Source organism: Scyliorhinus torazame, chromosome 4, assembly GCF_047496885.1.
Source record: "Scyliorhinus torazame isolate Kashiwa2021f chromosome 4, sScyTor2.1, whole genome shotgun sequence".
In the NCBI taxonomy this organism is placed as follows: Eukaryota; Metazoa; Chordata; class Chondrichthyes; order Carcharhiniformes; family Scyliorhinidae; genus Scyliorhinus; species Scyliorhinus torazame.
Window position 1 is genome coordinate 307,037,139 of NC_092710.1, and position 26,871 is coordinate 307,064,009.

Sequence of the window (26,871 nt, forward strand, 5' to 3'; positions counted from 1 at the left end):
CCAGAACTCAGAGAGATGGGAGAAGCAGAGAAGGAACAAGCAGCTCAGAGTCAGATTACAGTCAGCTCGGCCATGGGAAAGGGACAGGGCCAAGCAGCCGAGCTAAAATAGCTACATCTAAGGAAGACTAGAATTCAAAGAGTAGGCAGAGCCAGCTCTCACAGCTCGGTACATGGGAAAGATAGGACATAGCAACCGAGCTAACCAGCGAATACATCTAAAGAAGACCAGACTTTAAAGAAGATTGTCAAGGTGGGCCTGAAGGTCCCTTCAACCAACCAGAAGGATCCAGAAGCAAGAAGTTTTTATTTTCTGTAAAGAAAGTAATGGCAGCTTTTAAAAGAAAAAATATAATAATAAAATAACTTAATTTAACCTGAAATAGTGGTTATTCCAAAGTCTACTTTACTTACTTAGCAATGCGGGACCCAGGATCGATGCTACTAAGTGGTAAGTAGATGAAATCTTCGGTGAAGGTATGGGTTATACCAGGGGATAACTTGAAAACATAGTTTGACCTGAATAGCGCCCACTGAAGCTTGCATTGGAGTCGGGGAGTGAGAAGCCCCGTTCACCATTTAGAATGTCGGCCATTTTTGGTATAGGAGGACTTCTTAGTGGTGAGTTTTCAATACCAAACGAGTGATGGACCGAATGGTTGACCAGTACGTTCCCGTATCTGGATAAGGTCACCATCTGTGGCCATGGCCAGCAGGACCATGACGCTAACCTCCAACATTTCCTCCACACCACTAAGCTCCTTAACCTCACATATAATAAGGAGAAATGTGTTTTCCGCACAACCCCCCTAACCATCCTTGGCTACGTGGTGGAAAACGGGGTCCTAGGGCCCGAACCTGACCGCATGCACCCCCTCCAGGAACTTCCCCTCCCCCACTGCCGCAAGGCCCTGAAGAGATGCCTGGGGTTCTTCTCCTATTATGCCCAGTGGGTCCCCAATTATGCGGAGAAGGCCCGCCCACTCATTAAATCCACCATTTTTCCCTTGACGGGTGAGGCCCGACTGGCCTTCAAACGCATCAAGGCAAATATTACCAAAGCTGCAATGCACGCAGTAGAAGAGTCCATCCCGTTCCAGGTGGAGAGCGATGCGTCTGACTTTTCCCTAGCCGCTCCCCTCAACCAGGCGGGCAGGCCCGTGGCTTTCTTCTCCCGCACCCTCTGGGCCTCCGAAATTCGACATTCCTTCGTTGAAAAGGAAACCCAAGCCATTGTAGAAGCTGTGCGACATTGGAGGCATTACCTGGCCAGCAGGCGATTCACTCTCCTCACTGACCAACGGTCGGTTTGCCTTCATGTTTAATAACACGCAGCGGGGTAAGATCGAGACTGACAAGATCCTGAGGTGGAGGATCGAACTCTCCACCTACAACTACGATATCTTGTATCGGCCTGGGAAGCTCAATGAGCCCCCAGATGCCCTATCCTGCGGTACATGTGCCAGCGCACAAGTAGACCGACTTCGGGCCCACCAGAATGACCTCTGTCACCCGGGGGGGTCACCCGTTTTAAAAGTTTCGTCAAGGCTCGCAACCTGCCTTACTCCATCGAGGAAGTAATGACCAGGGACTGCCAGGTCTGCGTGGAGTGCAAACCACACTTCTATCGGCCAGACGGAGCACACCTGGTAAAGGCCTCTCGCCCCTTTGAGCGCCTCAGCATCGACTTCAAAGGCCCCCTCTCCTCCACTGACCGTAACGTTTACTTCCTCAACATCATTGACGAGTACTCACATTTCCCTTTCACCATCCCATGACCTCTGCCACTGTCATCAAGGCCTTGCACAGTCTCTTCACCTTATTCGGTTTTCCCACTTACATCCACAGCGATCGGGGCTCCTCTTTCATGAGTGATGAGTTGCGTCAGTTCCTGCTCAACAAGGGCATCGCCTCAAGCAGGACTACCAGCTACAACCCCCGGGGAAACGGATAGGGAGAAAGCGACGGTCTGGAAGGCCGTCCTTCTTGCCCTACGGTCTAGATGTCTCCCAATCTCCCGCTGGCAGGAGGTCCTTCCCGATGTGCTCCACTCCATCCGGTCGCTCCTGTGTACTGCCAACAATGAGACCCCTCACGATTGAATGTTTGTCTCCCCAAGGAAGTCTACCTCAGGGGTCTCGCCCCAGTCCTGGCTGACAGTCCCAGGGCCCATCCTCCTCCGGAAGCATGCGAGGAATCATAAATCGGATCCCCTGATCGAGAAGGTCATGCTCCTCCATGCCAACCCACAATATGCCTACGTGGCACACCATGACGGGCGGCAGGACACAGTCTCCCTCCAGGACTTGGCACCCGCAGGTTCCCCAGTGACCATCACCACCACTCCCGACCCTACACCGTCTCCCCCCACCGTTACTCAGCTACTTCGGAATTTGGCACCCGCAGGCCCCCCAGCGACCACCACCCCCGCCCCTACACCGTCTCCCTCCACCGTTACTCAGCTACTTCGGAATTTGGCACCCGCAGGCCCCCCAGCGACCACCACCACCACCCCCGCCCCTACACCGTGTCGCTCTCCACTGACTCAACTCCTGAACAAAGAAGAAGACGACACGCTCCCGGACACGCAGGTCTCAACACCAGTGCCTACACCACAGCCAGGACTGAGGCGTTCACGGCGGAAGGTCAAAGCCCCCTGAAAGACTCTATCTTTAAGTCCACTTCATCCCCGCCGGACTTTTTTTTTTATAAACAGGGGGTGAATGTGGTAAACCACTTTTACTATATTATATATATTGTCGTAACCAATGTTACTGTATTGTATATATTGTTTGTGGTCTCTGCTGGCTCAGCCTGTGGCTCCTCCCCTCAGGCTCTGTAGAAAGTTGTCCAACCTCTGGCCCTGTCCCAGTTCGGGATCAGTTGCCAGCAGGTTCACGTTTAGCTTATTAAAGCCACAGTTTCGTTCCACAACTCTTCTTTGTTATAATTGATGGCACGTCAATTTATAAACTGCATTGCTACACATGCTGCTAACTGAAGGTCACTGCTTTCGGGGGGGGGGGGGGGGGGGGGGTTAGGGCGCTAGACTTTACTACAAATGGGCTAGTTTACGCCAGAGTACCGATTTAACAATTATTCAAACAATGGATTTTACATCAAGGTGTCACAGTCCATTTGCTCACCATTCTGTGGATGTATTTTGTGTGCAAGCTGTGCTCATCCTTTAGCTCCTGCGATTTAGTTTCTTCGATATCCTGTTGATATTTTGGACTGATCGCTATCACAATCATCACCTCCCTCTGTAAGCAAAACGAGAACAACAGTAACTCTTTTGCCATTGTTCTATTGCTGTATATGTCAATGATGTTATTCTAAGAAGAAAGCCGGTTACATGAGCTATCACAATCTGATTATATTTTATTTCAAGAGGCTGCTCCCCCTAGCAATTTTCTATCTTTACTTTGACCAATAAAACAATGAAGGATTGTTCAGAGTGGGACTGAAACTACCAGATTATTGAGAGGTTCAGAAAGAACAATTCACACCGATGATGCCCATTATTACAACTCTTTATTGTGAATCATCTTTTTATAATACATGCCAAACTGACAATAAAATATGAATACTGTGTAGTTATTAGTACTCCTGTCTCTGAGTCATAAGGCTATGGGTCCCATTCTAGAGACGTGAACACATAGGCCGGGATTCTCCGAGCCTGCGCCGCTCCGACGCCGGGCAGCCGATTGAAAAGCCGGCGGCAATCTCGCCCGCTCGGTCTCCAGTTGGGGGCCGCTGAAAATAGGCCCCCGTGGCGATTCTCTGCGCATGACGGGCTGAACTCCCGTTGAGTTCTACCGGCATGGTTCAGACCTCATACCACCCGGCGATAGCCCGGATCCGCGGCCGATGTGGACGTCCTGGTTGGGGTGGGGGGGGGATCTGACTCCGTGGGGGGTCCAGGCCCGCGACCGGGGGATTCCGATCGTTGGGCGGCTGCGATCTGGAGGGGGCCTACACCCTGCCGCGCAGGCCCGCTGTTCAGTCGCCGACATGTTGCTCCGCGCCGGCGCGGATACGGCAACCACGTGCATGCGCATGCGTGGACCCGTGCCGGGGTGTATGGCCGGCTTTCGGCGCGGAGCAGCGCACAGCACTCCGGCGACGTTCGAGCCCCCGAAGAACAGAATTACTGGGCCTGGAGGCCCGTTGCCGCCGGCGTCGCTCGCGCCGGTTTTGACGCCGACGTCAACACTTGGCCGTGATATCAGTGAATCCCGGCCACAGTCTGGGCAGGTCAGAGGCCAGAGTAACTCACCTCCTGACCCCTCCCCAAAGCCTGTCCACCATCTACAAGGCACAAGTCAGGAGTGTAATGGAACACTCTCCACTTGCTTGGATGAGCACAGCTCCAACAAGACTCAAGAAGCTTAACACCATCCAGGATAAAATAGCCTACTTGATTGGCACCTCAGTCACACACATTCAATCCTTCTGCCATCAACCAACAGCCGCAGCCGTGTACACCATCTACAGGATGCATTGCAGGAACTCACCAAGGTTCCTTACACAGCAGCTTCCAAACCCATGACCACTGCATCTAGAAGGACAAGAGCAGCAAATACCTGAGAGCGCCACCATCTGGGGGCTCCTCACCAAGTCACTCCTCATCCCGACTGTGGGTGGACCTACACCGAGAGATTGCAGAGGCTCAAGAAGGCAGCTCATAACCGCCTACTCATGGGGCAACTAGGGATGGGCAATAAATGTTGGTCTAGCCAGCGATACCCTATCCCATAAAATAATTTACTTTAAAGACCTGCATTTCAGTGCAGTACTGAGAGGTCGTCTATACTCTCGAGTAGGCATAAAAGATACTCAGAATGTCCAAATTACCTATCAGCAGGTCTTTTGGGACTTGTGGGAGGAAGCTGGAGCACCCGGAAGAAACACACGCAGACAACAGGGTGAACGACCAGACTCCGCACAGTGACCCAAGCGGGAATCGAACCTGGGACCCTGGAGCTGTGAAGCAACAGTGCTAACCACTGTGCTGCTCTGGATAGAGTAGTCACAGCAGTAGGGTAAAGCAGCAGTGAAATGGTGTCAAGAACTCTGCCCTCTGCCAATTGTGCTAGAACTGCCTACGGCCCGAAGGCCAATCTTGCCCCTATTGAGGAGGCCATTCATTCTCCTGCCGCTGCTTTGTCCTACGGCTGATTGGCAGCCTGTCGATGTGGCTGGCGACCGGGCAGGAAACAAGATAAAATGATAACGGAACCTCGCTGTTAAATTTGGCACCAGAACATCGACAGTTATCCAGTCATTTATCTTCCTGATGTTTGCGGAACTTTGCTTCAGAATGGTAACTAATCTTCAGCAGTAGTTCATGAAAAAACAGACACATAGAACATACCGTGCAGAAGGAGGCCATTCGGCCAATCGAGTCTGCACCGACCCACTTAAGCCCTTACTTCCACCCTTTCCCCGTAACCCAATAACCCCTCCTAACCTTTTTGGTCACGAAGGGCAATTTATCATGGCCAACCCACCTAACCTGCACGTCTTTAGACTGTGGGAGGAAACTGGAGCACCCGGAGGAAACCCACGCAGACACGGGGAGAACGTGCAGACTCCACACGGACAGCGACCCAAGCCGGGAAGGAACCTGGGACACTGGTGCTGTGAAGCCGCAGTGCTATCCACTTGTGCTACCATGCTGCCCTACCGTGCTGCCCACAAAACACTGTGAACGTCTTCAAAAGCAAGCGCACATCAGAGGCAGAGAGAAAATGCAATGATTACAAATCCCAAGCCAGCAACCTGCTCAGAATTTAGTCATCTGTAGTATCCTGTCCTATTACAGACGAAGCTCCCGGGCCCAGATCAGTCTGTGCAGTCACCTTACGCACTTAGCTGAACTCAACAAACACCCCTCGATGATAAACATAGTCATTGTCACCTCGAAGGATGAACAAAAGGAATTGAGAGTTTTGAAAGGTGCTATGTAAGTGCAAGTTCTTCTTTTGTGTCATAACTGGAGCCATTTAAGATGGAGAGAGGGGGGCAGCATGGTGGCGCAGTGGTTAGCATTGCTGCATCACGGCACCGAGGTCCCAGGTTCGATCCCGGCTCTGGGTCACTGTCCGTGTGGAGTTCGCACATTCTCCCCGTGTTTGCGTGGGTTTCGCCCCCACAACCCAAAGATGTGCAGGGTAGGTGGATTGGCCACGCTAAATTGCCCCTTAATGGGCAAAAATGAATTGGGCACTTGATAGATTTAGCCGTTTGGTTTCAGCAGCACTTTGCGATTACTGGAACTCAGTAGAAATTGAAGTTAAAACTTCTCAGGTGCAAATAGGAATTGTTTTATTTGTCTTCTATTGATTACAAGTCATTTCAAAGGCAATTTGTAGACAATTTGAAGCTTTCAAAGAATCACAGAAATTATCTTCTTGCTGCGGCAAACAGCTTGAAAAGTCAAAGTCTGAAAATGAAATATGAATGCAGGGAGACAATGAATAGTTCAGATCAAAGTATAGATGATTCATGACAAAGAGAGAGAGAAAGAAATCCAGCTACTGATCCAGCCCAGCTCCAACAACAACCTAAAAATGGCCAAACCAAACTTACAGCTATACTGTTTTATATCTGTCTTAAGGCATCTAATCACACCCCAATATAATCCTAATTGGTTTGGGTTAGACTCAAACACATCTGATTTGACGGCAAGCCGTCCATCCTTAATATGCAGCATTAGTTCTAATTGTTTTGTATCTGCATAACTTGTGTATGTTAAAGAATGCGATATTGTGCTGTTATCGAGGCCAGTTTGAATTGGTCTTTTGCTGGCTTAGCTGTTATAACAATAGAGCCTTCATGTTAGCTTGTCGTGCCACGCTGTTGCTATGGCTGTTGCTATGGATCCTGCTCTGTCCTTGGACACGGTCTTGAAAAATGTATTCATTAAATCAGTTAAAGTGTTTATTTTAATCCAGTAAAGTGAATTATCATAGAATGTACAGTGCAGAAGGAGGCCATTCGGCCCATCGAGTCTGCACCGGCTCTTGGAAAGAGCATCCTACCCAAGGCCAACACTTCCACCCTATCCCCACAACCCAGTAACCCCACCCAACACTAAGGGCAATTTTGGACACTAAGGGCAATTTATCATGGCCAATCCACCTAACTTGCACGTCTTTGGACTGTGGGAGGAAACCGGAGCACCCGGAGGAAACCCACGCACACACGGGGAGGATGTGCAGACTCCGCACAGACAGTGACCCAAGCCGGAATCGAACCTGGGACCCTGGAGCTGTGAAGCAATTGTGCTAGCCACAATGCTCCCGTGCAGCTTCTATGCTGTTTTGTAAACTTATGTTTTGAGATGAAAACTGGGGCTGAATAGTTAGCCTAAATAACTATCCTCTACCTATTAGGTGTGTCAGGAAACAGTTGACCTCCACAATACTCAATTAAAAAAAAAAGATGGAGAGAGGCTGGCACTTGGCATATTTGGCACAGGTTTCCAATTTCGCCGGCGGGAATGGAGTCAGGCACCGTTACACACCCAGCTGACCATTTACATCATCAGCTGCCTCCGCTGTGGTGAGATTTTGGTGTGAAACCCGACATGCACAAATTAGACCAGGTAACAGCTGACCTGAACTTGGATAGCCAGGGTAAGGATATGGTTCCGGGACACATTTTGGAAGACATAAGGCACCCTTTGGGTTTGTTAAAAGTAAAGTATAAAAAGCGAATAAACCTATTGGAACTGTCAAAGAACTGTCAAGCTGTCAAAGAACTATCAAAATTTAATGGAACTGTTAAACTCCATTGGGGTTGTCATAGCTGTCAATGGATTTAATTCTGCTGGGTTTTCAGATTTCGCCAAGCCTCGCGAGGTATTTTGAGCCACTCGTGAGATTCAACGGCCACGTTCTGACACCAAATTGGGCGCGATGAGGGCGTTGAATCGCACCCAATCGTTTCCCGATTTTCCCCGTCCCTCACCGGTGACTTGGCAAGGTTCCCACCACAAAGGCCGGGAAACGCCAACACGCCACACGATTCCCCCTTACTGAATGTTCAAACCTTGCTGACGTGAGGTGCACGGCAACTTTAGGAAGGCGGCAAACAGTCGGGGGCTCCTGCCAGAGGCGCCATGGTCACCATAGCCCTGGGAGGGTGGGAGTCTCTGATAATTGTGCAGTGGGGGTGAGACCCCGAGAATTCTGCTGTTTGAAGGGGGGTGTCCTTGATATCTTTGTGGTGGCAGGGGTGGGAAGTTAAGGTCAGTTCTGATTGGAATGTCCTCTAAAGACGGTCCTCATTCTCTGACAGCCGGCATCGGGCCCGCCCCACCAGACTGACGGCATAAACCCATTTTTTTTGTCAAGAGTACCAGAAAATATGGTCTGAAAACTCGGCTCTGCAACTTAAGAGATACACACCAAACCAGGGAGACCCAGTAGATGTGGTTTATTTAGACTTTCAGAAGGCTTTCAACAAGGTCTTAATGAATTTTAACAGTATGATATCCTTTGACAAGGTATCTTAGCAGATTACTATGTAAAGTTAAAGCGCATGGGATTGCGGATAGTGTCTTGAGATGGTTAGAAAGCTGGTCAGCAGACAGGAAGTAAAATGGAATAAATGGGTCTTTTCCTGATTGGCAGGCAGAGAGTAGTGGGTTACAGCAGGGATCTGTGCTAGGACCCCAACTGTTCACATTTTATATTAATAATTTGGACGAGGGAACTAAATGTACGATCTCCAAATTTGCAGATGATACAAAGTTGGGTGTGAGGGTGAGTTGTGAGGTGGATGCAGAGATGCTTCAGCGGGATTTGGACAGGCTGAGTGAGTGGGCACATGCATGGCAGATGCAGTATAATGTGGATAGATGGGAGGTTATTCACTTTGGTAGCAAAAATAGGAAGGCAGATTATTATTTGAATGGGTGTAATTTGAGAGAGGTGGATACTCAGCGAGACCTTGGTGTCCTCGTGCATCAGTCGCTGAAATTAAATGCGCAGGTACAGCAGGCAGTAAAGAAGGTAAATGGCATGTTGGCCTTCATAGCGAGAGGATTTGAGTATAGGAATAGTGATGTTTTACTGCAATTGTACAGGGCATTGGTGAGGCCACACCTGGAGTATTGTGTGGCCTCCAGGTCACAGGAGACTGGATGTGGGGTTGCTAGCGGACGAAGCGATCTGTGGGCCGGTGAACAAGTCCATCCAGAACTACCTGATACGGGGGAGGTCTCTGCAGCAACGGTCTGGGAAGCTCTGAAGGCAGTGGTCAGAGGGGAATTAATCTCAATACGGCCCCACAGAGAAAAGGTAGAACGGGCTGAGAGGGACAGGTTAATGGAGGAGATACTCCAGGTGGACAGGAGATACTTGGAGGCCCCAGACGTGGGGCTACTGAGGGAACGGCGGAGGTTACAGGTGGGGTTTGGGCTGTTGACGACAGGGAAAGCGGTGGAACAGTTGAGGAAGGCAAGGGGGGCGATTTACGAGTACGGGGAAAAGGCTACCAGAATGTTAGCGCACCAGCTCAGAAAAAGGGAGGCGGCCAGGGAGGTAGGGAGAGTAAAAAGGTGGGATCACAGTCCTGGAACCAGTGGGGATGAGATATTTAAGGACTTTCACAGCAAATTATACGAGTCGGAACCCCGGCAGGGGTTGAGGGGATGAGACAGTGTTTGGGCCAGTTGAGGTTCCCAAGGGTGGATGAGGATCTGGTGGAAGGGCTGGGAACCCTAATTGAAATTGAGGAAATAATTGAGGGGCTGGATGGCATGCAGTCGGGCAAGGCCCTGGGGCCGGACGGCTACCCAGTGGAATTCTATAGGAAGTTTTCTGAGATATTGAGCCCACTGCTGGTAAGGACATTTAATGAAGCAAGAGAGAAGGGAGTCCCCCCCAACAATGTCGCAGGCCTCGATTTCACTGATCCTGAAATGGGAGAAGGATCCGGAGCAATGTGGGTCATACAGGCCAATTTCTCTACTGAATGTGGACACCAAACTGCTGGCTAAGATACTGGCCACAAGGATAGAGGACTGTGTCCCGGGGGTGATAGGGGAAGACCAGACAGGATTTGTAAAGGGCAGACAACTCAAGGCCAATGTTCGCAGGCTTTTAAATGTTATTCTGATGCCCTCAGAAGGAGAGGAGGCGGAGGTGGTGGTAGCGATGGATGCGGAGAAGGCTTTTGATCGGGTGGAGTGGAATTACCTGTGGGAGATGCTGGGAAAGTTTGGGTTTGGTGAGGGCTTCATTGACTGGGTGCGGTTGCTCTATCAGGCACCAGTAGCGAGTGTGCGTACGAACCGGCTAGGGTCGGGGTATTTTAAACTGCACCGAGGGACGAGGCAAGGGTGCCCTCTCCCCGCTACTGTTTGCTCTGGCCATAGAGCCATTGGCCATGGCGTTGAGAGCCTCTAGGAACTGGAAAGGGTCCAAAGATGTGCAGGTTAGGTGGATTGGCCATGATAAATTGCCCCTTAGTGTCCAAAATTGCCCTTAGTGTTGGGTGGGATTACTGGGTTATGGGGATAGGGTGGCGGTGTTGACCTTGGGTGGGGTGCTCTTTCCAAGAGCCGGTGCAGACTCGATGGGCCGAATGGCCTCCTTCTGCACTGTAGATTCTATGAAATTCTATGGAAGAGCTTTCGGTATCTGGGAATCCAGGTGACCCGGGAATGGGAGACACTGCACAAGTTAAACCTATCCCGGCTCGTAGAGCAAATGAAAGAGGACTTTAAGAGATGTGACATGCTCCCGCTATCACTGGCGGGGAGGGTACAGACCGTGAAAATGACAGTCCTCCCCAGATTTCGGTTTGTCTTTCAGTGCCTCCCCATCTTCATCCCTAAGGCCTTTTTCAAGTGGGTGAATAAGGTTATTTCCGGCTTTGTGTGGGCGAGTAAAACCCCGCGAGTGAAGAAAGTGTTGCTGGAGCGTAGTCCGGGGAGGATGGGTTGGCGCTGCCGAACTTCTGCAATTACTACTGGGCGGCTAATATAGCCATGATTAGGAAGTGGGTAGTGGGGGAGGGGTCGGCATGGGAGCGGATGGAGGTGGCGTCATGTAAAGACACAAGTTTGGGAGCACTGATAACAGCACCTCTTCCATTCTCGCCGGCCCGACACTCCACAAGTCCGGTGGTAGTGGCAGCCCTGAGAATCTGGGGGCAGTGGAGGAGATATAAGGGAGTGGAGGCAGCATCGGTTTGGACCCCGATTTATAATAATTAGCGGTTTGTACCGGGTAGGCTGGACGATGGGTTCCGGAGATGGCAAAGGGCAGGAATTAGGAGGATGGGGGATCTATTTATAGACGGGAGTTTTCTCAGCTTGAAAGCTTTGGAGGATAAATTTGAATTGCCAGCAGGGAATGGTTTTAGGTATTTGCAGATGCGAGACCTCCTGAGAAAACAGGTGCCGGCCTTTCCGCTGCTGCCGCCACGGGGGATACAGGATAGAGTAGTTTCCAGTACCTGGGTGGGGGAGGGGAAGGTATCGGCTATCTACCAGGAGCTTTCGGAGGCGGAGGAAACTCCGGTGGAGGAGCTTAAGGGCAAGTGGGAGGTCGAGCTGGGAGGAGAGATAGAGGAGGGTCTGTGGGCGGATGCCCTAAGCAGGGTTAATACCTCCTCATTGTACGCCAGGCTTAACCTGATACAATTTAAGGTAGTCCACCGGGACACATGACAGTGGCTAGGATGAGCACGTTTTTGGGGTAGAGGATGTGTGTGCGAGGTGCACGGGAAGCCCAGCAAATCATGTCCACATGTTTTGGGCATGCCCGAAGCTTAGAGGGCTTTGGCAGGGTTTCGCGAAGGCAATGTCCACGGTGCTAAAAACACGGGTGGTGCCAAGTCCGGAGGTAGCGATCTTTGGAGTGTCGGAAGAGCCGGAGTTCAGGGGCCGAAAGAGGCCGACGTCTTGGCCTTTGCCTCCCTGGTAGCCCGGAGACGGATCTTGTTCATGTGGAGGGACTCAAAGCCCCCCCAGTGTAGAGACCTGGGTTAGTGACATGGCTGGGTTTCTCAGTCTCGAGAAAATAAAGTTCGCCTTAAGAGAGTCAATGGTTGGATTCACCCGGAGGTGGCAGCCGTTCGTCGACTTTCTCGGGGAAAATTAAAATGTCAGCAGAAGCTGAATTCCAAAAGGGGGGGCGGACTGTTGTTTTATGGTTGGGGTGTGTGAAGATTGTGATGGATGTGGAAATGTTTATTGTACCATGTTTATGTTGCTGTTATTGATATTATTATAAAAACTTGCAAATACCCTAATAAAAATATTTTTTTTAAATAAGGAATGGTTATAAGGGTAAACCTTTTAGGATTGAGGTGAGGAGAAATTTCTTCACCCAGAGAGTGGTGAATCTGTAGAATTCACTACCACAGAAAGTAGTTGAGGCGAAAACATTGTGCAATTTCAAGATTTAGCTCTTGGGGCTAAAGGGATATGTGGGGGGGAAAGGCAGGATCAGGGTATTGAACTTGATGGTCAGCTATGATCATGATGAATGGCAGAGCAGGCTAAGGGCCAAAAGGCCTCCTCCTGCTTCTATGTTGCATGCATGTTTCTTTGTGTGTTTTTGGTCAGAGCCTGACATTCTGACAAATTATGGAAAAACTTAGCCCTCTTTCCCCATTCTTTGAAGCAATATCCTGGCACCATTCGCATCCACCGAGGAGGGCAGATGGGGCCTCATCTGCAAAATGGCACAGATGCAGTGCCCCCTTTCTCGTACTGGAGTGTCAGTAGCATTGTGTGCTCAAAACCTAGAACGGGTCATGAAACCATTGGTGGGATTTCCCGCTCTCCCCCACCGGCCCATTGCAGAGGCAGCCCGCCATGGGCCAATGGCTCGATCCTCTGGTCCCGCCTCTGTCAATGGGGATTGCCGCTGTTCGCACCATCTGCCACCCTGAGGGGAGGGGCTTGCTGTCAACTGCACAGGGTGATCCCAATGACGGGAAGGGGCAGAAAATTCCTCCCCCATAATCTTTTAACTTAGAGGCAAAATTGCCATCACTGGTTCACACCAGGTCGGGGGGGGTGAAAGTAACTGAATTATCTTCCTGTCGTGTAGCAGCCCCCTTTCTCACCTATCGGAACATCACCAGGCTATATCACCTTGAATTTATGCAGCGATATTAATGTAAAAATGTTTGTTTCAAAACTTCCTTCACCTGCTAGTTTAACGGAGGTGTTAATTTGTTCTGGAATTGTACCTCAGGGACGAGCAAGTGCCATTAGTCGGAGAGGAAAATGATGTGAAAATGTTAATTAAACTCATATTTTTCTGGATGAGTTTGTGAGAGAAGGTAATCTATATAAAACATATTCAGACAAAAAAAAAAAATACCAACAGTTTCTGGGGTTAGGAATCTCTTCAGGGTCGCCATCAGGCAGATTGCGATACATTGCTAGAACTTCATACCCAAATGCTTGGCTGCTAGTTTGTAAACTTGGCACAATGCTGTTTAACCCAGGAGAGGTCTGTTACAAATGATTGACCGGTGATCTGCCCACAGACGTGCCCCACGGGGTGCCATTCTTGGGTTTTGTTACTTTAATTCCACTGATTTGCAACATAATTCAAGCAGATTCCAGTCTGAACGGTTACAACTCAAGCTGCTTCTTCCTGCAGCCCCTGCCCACTCAAAGCTTTTGTTCACCTGGAACGTTTCTGGAGCGAGGAGCCACAGAGACATACAGCGCAGAAAAGGCCCTTCGGCCCGTCGAGACTGCATCGACAATAACTACCCCTAATCGCGCGCCTTACTTTCACCTCTTTAGCGGCCATGTCATGATGGAGCATTCCAATAACGTGCCAGTGTATTTCTGCACTTACATTAGTCAGGTAACCTTCCATCCATTTGATAATGTCTATACCACGGACTGAGTCTTCAAAAATGTCAATCTGTGGACAAACAGGAACTCTGGTTAATGATTTAAATGTGACATTTATACAAGCTGACAGTGTCGGTGTGCCCGTCATCTGGGTGGCCCCCAACCCAGAGAATCTGTCGATTAGGAGGGTGGCAATGGGGCTTTCAAATTCTGAATTGGAGAATGAGAATTTCAACAGGTACACCTAGCCTGGAGGCAAAGCAGGGTCAGAGAAGCAGCAACATGTGGTGAAGGGACATGGCTTTGGTCCCACTAAAGATTTCTGTGCACATTCAAAATATGGATGTCAGGCTTTAATTTTTATTTGCTCATGCTCCGTTTCAAAATTTTCATGAAACAAAGGTTTTTATTATCTTTGTAGGACTTAGAAACGCACAACTTAGAAAGGAGGCCTTTCTCCCCTGCTGTCTGTGTTGGTTCTTTGAAAGAGTAGACATGCTTAATCCCACACACCTGCTCTTTGTTCCCAACACTGTAAGTTCCTCATCTTCAGGTAACCCGTCCACATCCCTCTTCAAAGTCTTCACGGGGTCAGCTTCCACCACCTTGTTGAACAGTGCGCTCCAGATCACAACCACCAGCTGAGTTAAAAGATATCTCCTCGTCTTCCTTCTAAATCCTTCTCCAGTGGTTTTTCCCATCGGTGACCTCTGGTTAATCTCTCGCTAAAGGATCTAGTTTTTCTCCATCTAGAGTCAGGGGTTTTACAGCAAGGAAAGAGGCCTTTCGGCCCATCGCGTCTGTGTTAGCCATCAGGCACCTAACCATTCCAATCCCATTTTCCAGCATTTGGCCCGCAGCCTTCTATGTTACGGCACTTCAAGTGCTCATCTAAATACTACATAAAAGTTGTGAGGGTGCCAGCCTCAACCGTCCTTTCAGGCAGTGAGTTCCAGATTCCCACCCCCCCTCTGGGTGAAGAAGCTTTTCCTCACATCTCCTCTAAGTCCACTAACTTAAATCTATGCCCTCCGGGCAAAACCTGAGCAAAACCTCTCACCATCTGGAAAACCTTTATGGGTCACCTCTTCGCCGCCTCTGGTGGAACGAGAATGTTCCGAACATTCCCAATCCTCTCTGCGTAACTGAAGTGCCCCCGGTAACGTCCTGGTAAACCATCTCCATACCCGTTGTTCATTTCTCTTGAAGTGTGATGCCCCAGAATTGTCCGTAATACTCCATCTGAGGCATGACCGGTGTTTTATGGAGTTCCAAAAGATGGTCAGCACAAGTGGATAGCACTGTGGCTTCACAGCTCCAGGATCCCAGGTTCGATTCCCCGCCGGGTCACTGTCTGTGCGGAGTCTGCACGTTCTCCCCATGTCTGCGTGGGTTTCCTCCGGGTGCTCCTGTTTCCTCCCACAGTCCAAAGACGTGCAGGTTAGGTGGATTGGCCATGATAAATTGCCCGTAGTGACCAAAAAGGTTAGGAGGGGTTATTGGGTTACGGGGATAGGGTGGAAGTAAGGCCTTAAGTGGGTCGGTGCAGACTCGATGGGCCGAATGCCCTCCTTTTGCACTGTATGTTCTATGTTCAAAATGGTCACTTTGCCTTTATTCTTGGTTTCCCTCGTTCTTAACACAAGTAACCAGTATGTTATTTTTAACTACCTTATTAACTTGCCATTCCACATTAACCGATTTGTATACATGGCCACCAAGGACTCTGGGCTCATCTGCACTTTATAAAACTGGGCCATTTATAGTATTCGGGCTCTCTGTGAGTTCCTGCAAAATGCGTGGACGGAATCTTGCATTCCCGTTGTGGCGGGAGCAGGGCTGGAAAATGGAGCAAGCCATTCCAATGCCCATTGACCTTGGCGGGACTGGAAAATCTCACCAGCGGGAGATAAACGTCTGCCCCATTGCATCACACTTCTCCATGTTGAACTCCGTTTGTCACACTTCAGCCCACGTCACCATCCTGGCTGTCATCCCCAGAGTCTAGAACTATCGTCATCAAGATGTCTCAGATCATTGAAAACATTACAATGAAGTTCTCTAAAATTGCCGTTTATAAAAATTGTAAAGAATGACGGACCCAAGGAACACAACTACAAAATCACCTCCCACTTGTAAATATGTACCTTCACAGCATCTTTGCTTCCTGCAACTGAGATAGTTTTATTTAGTAGCATACTTTTCCCAACATTCTAATAATAATATTTTTATTGTCACAAGTGGACTTACATTAACACTGCAATAAAGTTACTGTGAAAAGCCCCTAGTCGCCACATTCCGGCGCCTGTTCGGGTACACAGAGGGAGAATTCAGAATTCTTTCATTACTTCTAAATTTAAAAGAAAACACACTTGGTTAAATTCAAAATAGTTTAAAGACTGCCAGCTCATTCCAGGTATCAATCTAGTGAACTTCCTCCAAACTGCCTGCAACGTATTTACTTCCTTCCTTAAACAAGGGGACCAAAACTGCCAAATAATCGACATGTGGGCAGCATTCTCCAATCCGGGACGAAGTCCTGTGGCGAGGGCAGGGACGGGTGTGTTTCCTGCTGCAGAGGCTGACAGGAAACCACACCGTGGGTAGGATTTCCTGGCCGTCCACGCTGGCGGGATCTTACAGTCCCGCTGGAGGCGAGGGGTGCCAGTGGGAAACCCCGCTGCCAATGGCGGGCTAGAAGATCCCGCCGCCGGTCACTGGCGAGATGCCCCCCAACCGCTGCCGAACCCACGCCACGGAGGGGGGAGGAAAATCCTGCCCCAAACCTTCCATCCCTGGAATTATGCACCTGGGGGTTTCGCGCCGTCTTCCGTGGTGGGGCAGATTAGGTGGTGCCATCATATCTGCAGCCATATTGAAAAGGTGCCCAACATCCCTGACACACCGTCAAAGAAAGAAGGTGGATCTCCACTGCTGTGGTACTCAAGTGCGCAGGGTTGCTGGCAGCTTCTGTCCTGAACTCCGAAGACAGCCCCAGATCTTCTTCAGTTCGGTCCTGACTGTTGTGCGTCACATTGGTCCAAATGTGCTGTGTTTCGCCGTGTTTATCTGCTGGCCCCATGGAGAATCGGGGATGTGGTGGAGATTCCAGCCAGGTCTTCATCTGCATCCCATTAGTGGAATGCTAATCAGTTTCATGCTGGCCTCCGGTGGGATTCCCGATCCGTCATGGTGGGCAGCATCAGAGGATCCTGCTGTAATTTCACGCAGGGGTAAACCTGATTTCTGGGCCTCCTGCTGTATTTCCGTCCCCCCTGCCATTGATCCCGCTGGTGGGGGCATGGGGGAGCTCTGCCAGTGATCTCACCAATACCCTGTATAACTGAAGCATCACATTCTTACTTTTATGTTCTATTCCTCTCGTAATAAAAGGTGAGCATTCCATTAGCCTTCTTAATTACTTGCTGTACCTGCATACTAATCTTTTTGAATTATGCACTACAACACCTTGACCCCTCTACACCTCAGAATTCTGAAGCAGTTCTCCATTTAAGGATGCTATGCTTCTTTTTTATTATACCTGCCAAAATGAGCAACTTCACATTTCTCCACACATACTCCACCTGCTAGACTTTTTCCTACTCACTCAACCTATCTATATCCATCTGCAACCTCCTTATTACTCTTCACAACATACTTTCCAACCTCTTTTCGTGTCATCTGCAAATTTGTTTTTTGAAAATATTTTATTAAGGAATATAGGCCGGGATTCTCCGCTCCGCCACATTTCTGCCCCGACCGGCCGGCGGGGTTCTCCGTTTAGCCAGCCGGTCAATGTGGTTTCCCATTGTGGAGCAGCCCCACACCGTCGGGAAACTCCCGGGCACCGGCATAGGAGGATCCCGCCGGCAGAGAATCCCGGCCATAATATTTTAACAATTTTCAAGAGGAAAAAAACCACAAAGCAAATAAGATCCAACCAACCAACAACCAACCTCAGCTAACATGGCTTACATACACAATTCCTCAATCCCCCTTTTTCATCTGCAAATTTAACCACCATGCCTTCTCTCCTCTCATCTAAATCATTGATATGAATTGTAAAATGTTGAGGCCCCAACACAGACTCATACAGGACTACACTTGTCAAATCCTGCCAAAAAAAGGCCCATTTATGCACACTCTCTGGGCGCGATCCTTTGGCCATGCTGCGCTGGAAAAGCATCTCGCCGCTGCGCAGCGTGGCTGGTGAAAGCTGGGAGACCCCGCTCCCGGGATCTACCCGGCTTGCAACGCCTTGCAATCTCGCGGGATGTTGCAACGGTAATCCCACAATGGGTGGGATCAGTTTTTGACAATATTAGAGTATTATATTAAGCATATTAGAGTGCAGCAGTAAGCCTTACTCAAATGGCGGCACGGTAGCACAGTGGTTAGCATTGTTGCTTCAATGCGCCATGGACACGGGTTCGATTCCCTGCTTGGGTCATTGTCTGTGCGGAGTATGCACATTTTCCCCGTGTCTGCGGGAGTTTCCTGCTCTCTGGTTGGTTCCTGAATGTGCTGCTCTAAAAAACTATCTCAAAGGTATTCTATTCCTTAACCAGGCTATTACTGCTAATCTGATTTTTTTCCAGTTTATTTGTAGATTAATATGTATTATTGCGATGTTCCTCAGATAAAACACCTAATGCTGAGATCATAGTAAGCTCCTGCATTGGTTCTGTCGAAGGAATATGAAGAGTGTAATTGGAATGAGAGTGCTACTTACTGCTGTTTCAAAGCCATTAATACGCAGGAAGTTCACAAAAATACGAATTTCATTGGCTGCATCCACAGAGTAAGTGACAAATACTTTGCCTAAGGAAAGAAATAAAAGCATCAGATAAACCACTCAACCCATTCTGGTTCTTGCAAAGCCGTTCAAAACCAAACAGATGCAATTTCTGGTATAATATGATAGAGATCTGAGGGATTCAGTGACAAACTGATCCTGTGTGTGAGGAAGGAGAAAGATGCGTTTGGATAGCGCCGATCGGGTCTTCAGGACATCTGAGAATCAAATGGAACATGCTGGGAGTGCAGTCCCTGTTGCCCAGCTGAAACACAACTGCCCATCTGAGCACAGCAAGATCCCACAAAGCAGTACTAATTGAATGGATAATGGGGCCAATTTTAACCGGGTATCGGGCAGAGAGAGAGTGTGAGGTTTGCTCCTGGTGCCTGCCTGGTATCCTCACCTTAGAGCTCTGAGCCACTTTAATGTCTCATTTCAATGTGTACAGCAATGTGACCAAGAGTGGCCCTTTCAGTGAAAGGACAAATGATTTAGTCAGGTTTACAAGCTGGAATAAATGGAGATGGGGTATTATTACCCCAGGGTTTAGAGAACCCCAAAGTGTTATCATGGAGTTCACCTGACCCACAACTTTTAATAGATTTTGGTTATGGGGGGCATAAGGGCCCATTCTACAGGTGTGATGCAACAGAGATCTAAAGTACTTTGAAAACAAAACATTGTTTATTATATGAATCCAGTTAACATTTTATAAACACACAGTAAACATCTTAGCAGCCATCAACTCAAATACTCTCCCCAAAGAATACAGTACTCTATAAGTAACCCTTAATCTTTCCCAGCAACATCCATAAGACAAATACCCTCTTTACCAAAGACAGCAGGTTTAAGTTCTCTACTGAGAGCAGTTCTCACTTTTAAATTAGCAAGTGATCTGAAGACATTCTTTACATGCAGAGAGATCAAAATTACACCTTGTTTGGCTGGCTGCAGCTGCAACTCTGAAAACTAAACTAAACACACACTGTAGCTGCCAGCTCAAAAACAAAAGTAAAAGCAGACAGAAAGCCCCAGCTCCACCCACACTCTGACATTACTGCAGCTATTTGATAAACACTCATTTCTGAAAGGTACTCTCACATGACAGTACACACAGGAAAGGAGCTTCCCCCGTCTTTAGGCAGCTCCCCTGCAGCTTTTATTTGGTTTTGTCAAGGAGCTCAAACCAGAGTGTTGCATTGATGAGAGTAGAACGAGGAACGCAAGGGACTTACGTAACGCATCGGGCAGATTGACTGTTCGCAGAGTACCATGTCCATCCATGCTGCTGGCAGGAACGTCTCGGGTATTATAGGGCAGTGGATAAGCATAGGAAATGTGACCTCTCTCGTGTGGGGGAAACCCTTCAAGCTGGGAGGCGGCGTCAGCAACAAGTCCTGCTGCCTCCCGACTCAGCCCCCTCACATTTGGGTTTTTCCTAAAAGAAAGAGCAGAAACTTGATCAATAAGGGAGAGAGAGACGACGGTAGTGGTAATGTCACTGGACCAGTAATACAGAGACCCAGACTCTGGGGACATGGGTTCAAATCCCACCCACGGCAACTGGTGGAATTTAAATTCAATTAATAAGTCTGGAGCTCAAAGCTACTCTCAGCGATGACGGCCATTTGAAACCATTGTTGTAAAAAAACCATTTGTTTGATTAATGACATCCTTACCTCCGTCTGGCCCAAATGTGACTCCAGACCCACAACAATGTGATTTGACTGTTAACTGCCCTCTGAAATGATCAAGCAAGCCACTTAGTTCAAGGGGCAAGTAGGGACGGACAACAAATGTTGGCCTTGCTTGCCAGCGACGCCCACATCGCGTTCAAGAATAAAACAAAGTTATCCGAATCTCATTCCTTCAACATATGAAATAGTAGCAGAAGTAGGCCATTCAGCCCCTCGAGTCTGCTCCGCTATTCAATAAGATCATGGCTGATCGGTTTATGTTTCGAGTTCCACATTCCCCATCTACCCCCCCCCCCCCTCCCACCGATAACCTTTGACGAGATTTGGAGGGGTGCTGCTGAGGAGGATGAAACAACCTGCGTAATTTGGAATGTTCATTTGAAGCAGACAGAAAAAAATGATTGGAAGAACAATCAATGAGACAATAATACAAATCTCTCGGCAAAGAACGTTTGCCGCGGTTTTGAGCATCACATCGCACAGGTTCCCAATTTGAATCTTGCCAAGACACTGAGGCACCCTGGCAGAAACTTTGGTACATAATTGGTATATAGAGAACAGAGGAGCCTGCACTGTACAGCACGCCCTGCCTCAAATGGCAACCTGGGGTTCTATTTACATCACAGGGCTCCAATTTCCATATTCAAAGATTTCTAATCATAGAATCATGCAATCACTGCAGTGCAGAAGGAGGTCATTTGGCCCATCAAGTCTGCACTGACCCTCCGAAAGAGCACCCTACCGAGGCGCAATCCCCCGCCCTATCCCTGAACAAAGAACAAAGAAAAGTACAGCACAAGAACAGGCCCTTCGGCCCTCCAAACCTGTGCTAAACATGCTGTCCGTCTAAACGAATTCTTCTGCACTTCTAGGGTCCGTATTCCTCTATTCCCATCCTATTCATGTATTTGTCAAGATGCCCCTTAAATGTCACTATCGTCCCTGCTTCCACCACCTCCTCCGGCAGCGAGTTCCAGGCACCCACTACCCTCTGCGTAAAAAACTTGCCTCGTACATCAACTCTAAACCTTGCCCCTCTCACCTTAAACCTATGCCCCCTAGTAATTGACCCCTCTACCCCGGGGAAAAGCCTCTGTCTATCCACTCTGTCTATGCCCCTCATAATTTTGTAGACCTCTATCAGGTCGCCCCTCAACCTCCTTCGTTCCAGTGAGAACAACCGAGTTTATTCAATTGCTCCTCATAGCCAACCCTCCATACTAGGCAACATTCTGGTAAATCTCTTCTGCACCCTCTCTAAAGCCTCCACATCCTTCTGGTAGTGTGGCGACCAGAATTGAACACTATATTCCAAGTGTGGCCTAACTAAGGTTCTCTCCAGCTGCAGCATGATTTGCCAATTTTTATACTCAGTGCCCCGGCCAATGAAGGCAAGCATGCCCTATGCTTTCTTGACGACCTTCTCCACCTACATTGCCACTTTCAGTGACCTGTGCACCTGAACAGCCAGATCCCCTCTATATGTCAACACTCTTAAGGGTTATACCATTCACTGTGTATACCCTACTTGCATTAGACCTTCCAAAATGCATCACTTCACACTTGTCCGGATTAAACTCCATCTGCCATCTCTCCGCCCAAATCTCTAACCAATCTATATCCTGCTGTCTCCTCTGACAGTCCTCTTTGCTATCTGCAATGGGGCAGCACGGTAGCATTGTGGATAGCACAATTGCTTCACAGCTCCAGGGTCCCAGGTTCGATTCCGGCTTGGGTCACTGTCTGTGCGGAGTCTGCACATCCTCCCCGTGTGTGCGTGGGTTTCCTCTGGGTGCTCCGGTTTCCTCCCACAATCCAAAGATGTGCGGGTTAGGTGGATTGGCCATGATAAATTGCCCTTAGTGTTGGGTGGGGTTACTGGGTTTTGGGGATAGGGTTGAGGTGTGGGTTTTGGTGGGGTGCTCTTTCCAAGAGCCGGTGCAGACTCGATGGGCCGAATGGCCTCCTTCTGCACTGTAAATTCTATGATAATCTATGAATTCCACAATGTGTCATCTGCAAATGTACTAATCATACCAGTTACATTTTCTTCCAAATTATTTATATAGACCACAAACAGAAACCCCAGCTAAGTGTTGGACACTAAGGGGCAATTCAGCATGGCCAATCCACCTGACCTGCACATCTTTGGACTGTGGGAAGAAACCGGAGCAGCCGGAGGAAACCGACACAGACACGGGGAGAACGCGCACTCCACACAGACAGTGACCCAAGGTCGGGATTGAACCCCGGTCCCTGGAGTTGTGAGGCAACAGTGCTAACCACTGTGCCACTGTGCGAGACGACAAAGAGTCGCTAAGCTAAGGGAGGTGCCAGCGTGATATTTATTTGCCAGGCCTTGGACATTTCTATCTCGCGTGGAGGAGGAGGCACTTTCCTGTTTGATGTGATACAGACAGAGACACGCGTGACTGCACAGTCTGAATAAAGCAACGTTGCAGAATGGCAACAGCATTCTGCAACAATACTGCAGTTAACTTGGGAACAACAGATGTAGCAGAGCCACCTCGGATAGCTACAAGAGCTTCCTTCCTTCCGGCCTATCTGAAGGAGATTGCCAACCTGTTTTTCACCAGATATTTTGTGCTGTGAGCCTGGAAGAATTAGGAACTAACTGGGTTTGTGACTGTTCAGATTTATCATCAAAACTTCTTCCAATTACCAGGGAGACCATCATAACATTCAAGAAGTAGTTAGATGTGCACTTGCGATTCAAAGCATGTAAGGCCATGGGCCAAGTGCTGGAAAATGGGATTAGAATACTTGGGTGGCGGTTTTTGACCGGCGCAGACTCGATGGGCTGAAGGGCCTTTTCTGTGCTGCAGGCCTCGATGACTCTATCACTATTGCCTACCCTGAACCACCCTGAATTGTGGCATGTGGCTGGCAGGGTGACACCATCGCTGGCACTGGGCCTATTAGCAGCCCCAGAGTCACTTGAAGAATGGAGGTGGGCTTTCCAAGGCCGCAGAAGACCCTCGTCTTCACCCCTGTTTGCAGCACCGGCAGGCCCGGTACCCTCAAAAAGGACACCAAAGGACATGGCTCCAGTTCGAGATTAAGTACCTCTGACATGGCGCTGACGAAGGAGATCCAAAAGCTCAATAACTTGGGACACAGCCAGAGCACATGAATATGGCCAAACAGGTGGATGAGGGTAAAGCAGTTGATGTGGTGTATATGGATTTCAGTAAAGCGTTTGATAAGGTTCCCCACGGCAGGCTACTGCAGAAAATACGGAAGCATGGGATTCAGGGAGATTTAGCAGTTTGGATCAGAAATTGGCTAGCTGGAATAAGACAAAGGGTGGTGGTTGATGGGAAATGTTCAGACTGGAGTCCAGTTACTAGTGGTGTACCACAAGGATCTGTTTTGGGCCACTGCTGTTTGTCATTTTTATAAATGACCTGGAGGAGGGCGTAGAAGGATGGATGAGTAAATTTGCAGATGACACTAAAGTTGGTGGAGTTGTGGACAGTACGGAAGGATGTTACAAGTTACAGAGGGACATAGATAAGCTGCAGCGCTGGGCTGAGAGGTGGCAAATGGAGTTTAATGCAGAAAGGTGTGAGGTGATTCATTTTGGAAGGAATAATAGGAAGACAGAGTACTGGGCTAATGGTAAGATTCTTGGCAGTGTGGATGAGCAGAGAGATCTCAGTGTCCATGTACATAGATCCCTGAAAGTTGCCACTCAGGTTGAGAGGGTTGTTAAGAAGGCGTACGGCGTGTTAGCTTTTATTGGTAGAGGGATTGAGTTTCGGAGCCATGAGGTCATGTTGCAGCTGTACAAAACTCTGGTGCGGCCGCATTTGGAGTATTGCGTGCAATTCTGGTCGCCGCATTATAGGAAGGATGTGGAAGCATTGGAAAGGGTGCAGAGGGGATTTACCAGAATGTTGCCTGGTATGGAGGGAAGATCTTATGAGGAAAGGCTGAGGGACTAGAGGCTTTTCGTTAGAGAGAAGAAGGTTAAGAGGTGACTTAATTGAGGCATACAAGATGATCAGAGGATTGGATAGGGTGGACAGTGAGAGCCTTTTTCCTCGGATGGTGATGTCTAGCACGAGGGGACATAGCTTTAAATTGAGGGGAGATAGATATAGGACAGGCGTCAGAGGTAGGTTCTTTACTCAGAGAGTAGTAAGGGTGTGGAATGCCCTGCCTGCAACAGTAGTGGACTCGCCAACACCAAGGGCATTCAAATGGTCATTGGATAGACATATGGACGATAAGGGAATAGTGTAAATGGGGTTTAGAGTGGTTTCACAGGTCGGCGCAACATCGAGGGCCGAAGGGCCTGAACTGCGCTCTAATGTTCTATGATTAGCTGGCTCCCGAGAACTCCGCCCACACCTGTCATCCACCCCAGAAAACCAAACACTCATCCTCGCCTTGGCTCGATGAGCTCTGTGCACCGCCTTGAACTGGATCAAACTAAACCAGGATGTGGCATTGACCCTATGAAGAGCCTCTCTCCACACCTCCTTATCCAAAATAGGACCCAATTGACCCGCCCATTTCTCCTTTACCTCATTCAACGGAGCCGACTCGGCTGACAGGATCTGGCCATAAATACCCAAAATACCCCCACCCTCACCAGACCTGGCTAAAGATAGAATCCTCTTCAACAGGGAGGGTGCCCAGGGAAAAGAAGGAAAACCTTACCCCCCCCCCCCAAAAAATCATCGCAAATCTGGAAATATCTAAATTGATCCCAGGGAATTGAAATTTTCCCGACAACTCCTCAAAGCCGGCAAACCTTCCCTCCAGAAACAAGTCTCCAAACCTCTCCAGATCCTTCCCTTGCCATGACCTAAATGCTGAGTCTAAGCCCGTCGGCACAAAGAGATGATTACTACAGATAGGGGCTGGTAACGACATGCAGTTAAATTTAAAATGCTGTCTGAACTGCTCCCAGATTCGCAGGGGAGACAGCACCAGCGGATTCAAATAAAATCTCGCAGGAGAGAACGGGATCGAGGCAGTTATTAAAGCCCCAATCTAGAGCCCTTTAGAAGAACCCACTTCCACTTGTCCCAATGCGGAACTCGGATCACCAAGCCACCCCAGTATATTCTCAATATTGGATACCCAATAATAAAACACCAAATTGGGTAAAGCTAAACTTTTTTTTTTACTCCCGCTGGGCTTTTAATGCAGACCAAGGCAGGCCAGCAGCACGGTTCGATTCCTGTACCAGCCTCCCCGAACAGGCGCCGGAATGTAGCGACTGGGGGCTTTTCACAGTAACTTCATTGAAGCCTACTTGTGACAATAAGCGATTTTCATTCATTCATTATAAAGCTCCCTCTGCCTCCAGATCCGGGATCGGGCATCATCCCAATTCGGGGCATATACGTTCAACAGTACCACCCGCGTCCCCTGCAACCTACCACTCACCATCATGTATCGACCTCCATTATCCACCACAATATTCATCGCCTCAAACGACACCTGCTTCCCCACCAGCATCGCAACCCCTCTATTCTTCGCATCCAGCCCCGAGTGAAAGACCTGCCCTGTCCATCTCTTTCTCAGCCTGACCTGATCTGCCACCTTCAAGTGTGTCTCCTGGAGCATGACCACATCTGCCTTCAGTCCCTTTAAGTGTGTGAACACCCGGACCCTCTTGACCGGCCCATTCAAGCCCCTCACATTCCATGTTATCAGCCGGATCAGGGGGCTACTCGCCCCCCACTCCCCTGCCGACTAGCCATCCCCTTTTCTAGGCCAGCCACGTGCCCGCGCCTCCCGCACCCTCCAGTCCCCCAGGCGGCGGACTCCCGCCCCGACTACCTCTCCTACTTCCAGCTCCGCTTTGGCCAATGCAGCAGCAACCCAGTTCCCCCCCCACCCCCAGCCAGATCACCGTCCAGCCATTTTGCTCCCCCCATTCCACTCCCGTAAATCTGCTGACTCCTGCTGACCCCGGCCACTCCCGCCATTCCAACGACCCCCCAGTGTGGGAATCCCCCCCCCATCCCTGTCGATCAATGTGCGCTCTTCTCCAGCACCACCCTTCCGCCCAGGCCCCGCCCCTCCCTTCCTTAGCGTGGGCTTTTTCCCGCGCTTTCCATCCGAGCCGGCCCCGCCTCCTATAGCGCAGCTCCTTTTTCTGCGACCACGCCCCAGCTTCCAACCCCCCCTTCATCAGCAGGGACCTGCCCCACATCATATCCACTCACCCCTTCCCATTTCCCCTCTTCCCAACCTGAAACCAGAAGAAGAACACCCCCAAAATACAGTAAACACCCCCCCACAACAACCCCTCAGCTCGAGTCCAGCTTTTCAGTCTTAATAAAGGTCCACGCCTCATCTGGCATCTCAAAGTAGTGGTGACGGTCCTGAAACGTGACCCACAATCGCGCTGGCTGCAGCATTCCAAACTTCACCCCCTTCCGATGGAGAACCGCCTTGGCCCGATTAAAACCAGCCCTCTTCTCGGCCACCTCCGCACTCCAGTCCTGGTAGAGACGGATCTCCGTATTCTCCCACCTGCTGCTCCGTTCT

General features: G+C 49.3%; 1 protein-coding gene across 1 annotated transcript in view; it reads right to left on the reverse strand.

Moving 5' to 3' along the window:
- Window positions 1–26,871, reverse strand: part of traf3ip2a (TRAF3 interacting protein 2a) — a 121,851-nt gene that overhangs the window by 26,538 nt on the left and 68,442 nt on the right. Inside the window, exons 4-7 of the mRNA XM_072500040.1 lie at window positions 19,876–20,078; window positions 18,575–18,663; window positions 13,844–13,912; window positions 3,146–3,262 (exon numbers count right to left, since the gene is read on the reverse strand). Coding sequence (XP_072356141.1) covers window positions 3,146–3,262; window positions 13,844–13,912; window positions 18,575–18,663; window positions 19,876–20,078 — 478 coding nt within the window. The remainder of the gene's footprint in view (window positions 1–3,145; window positions 3,263–13,843; window positions 13,913–18,574; window positions 18,664–19,875; window positions 20,079–26,871) is intronic.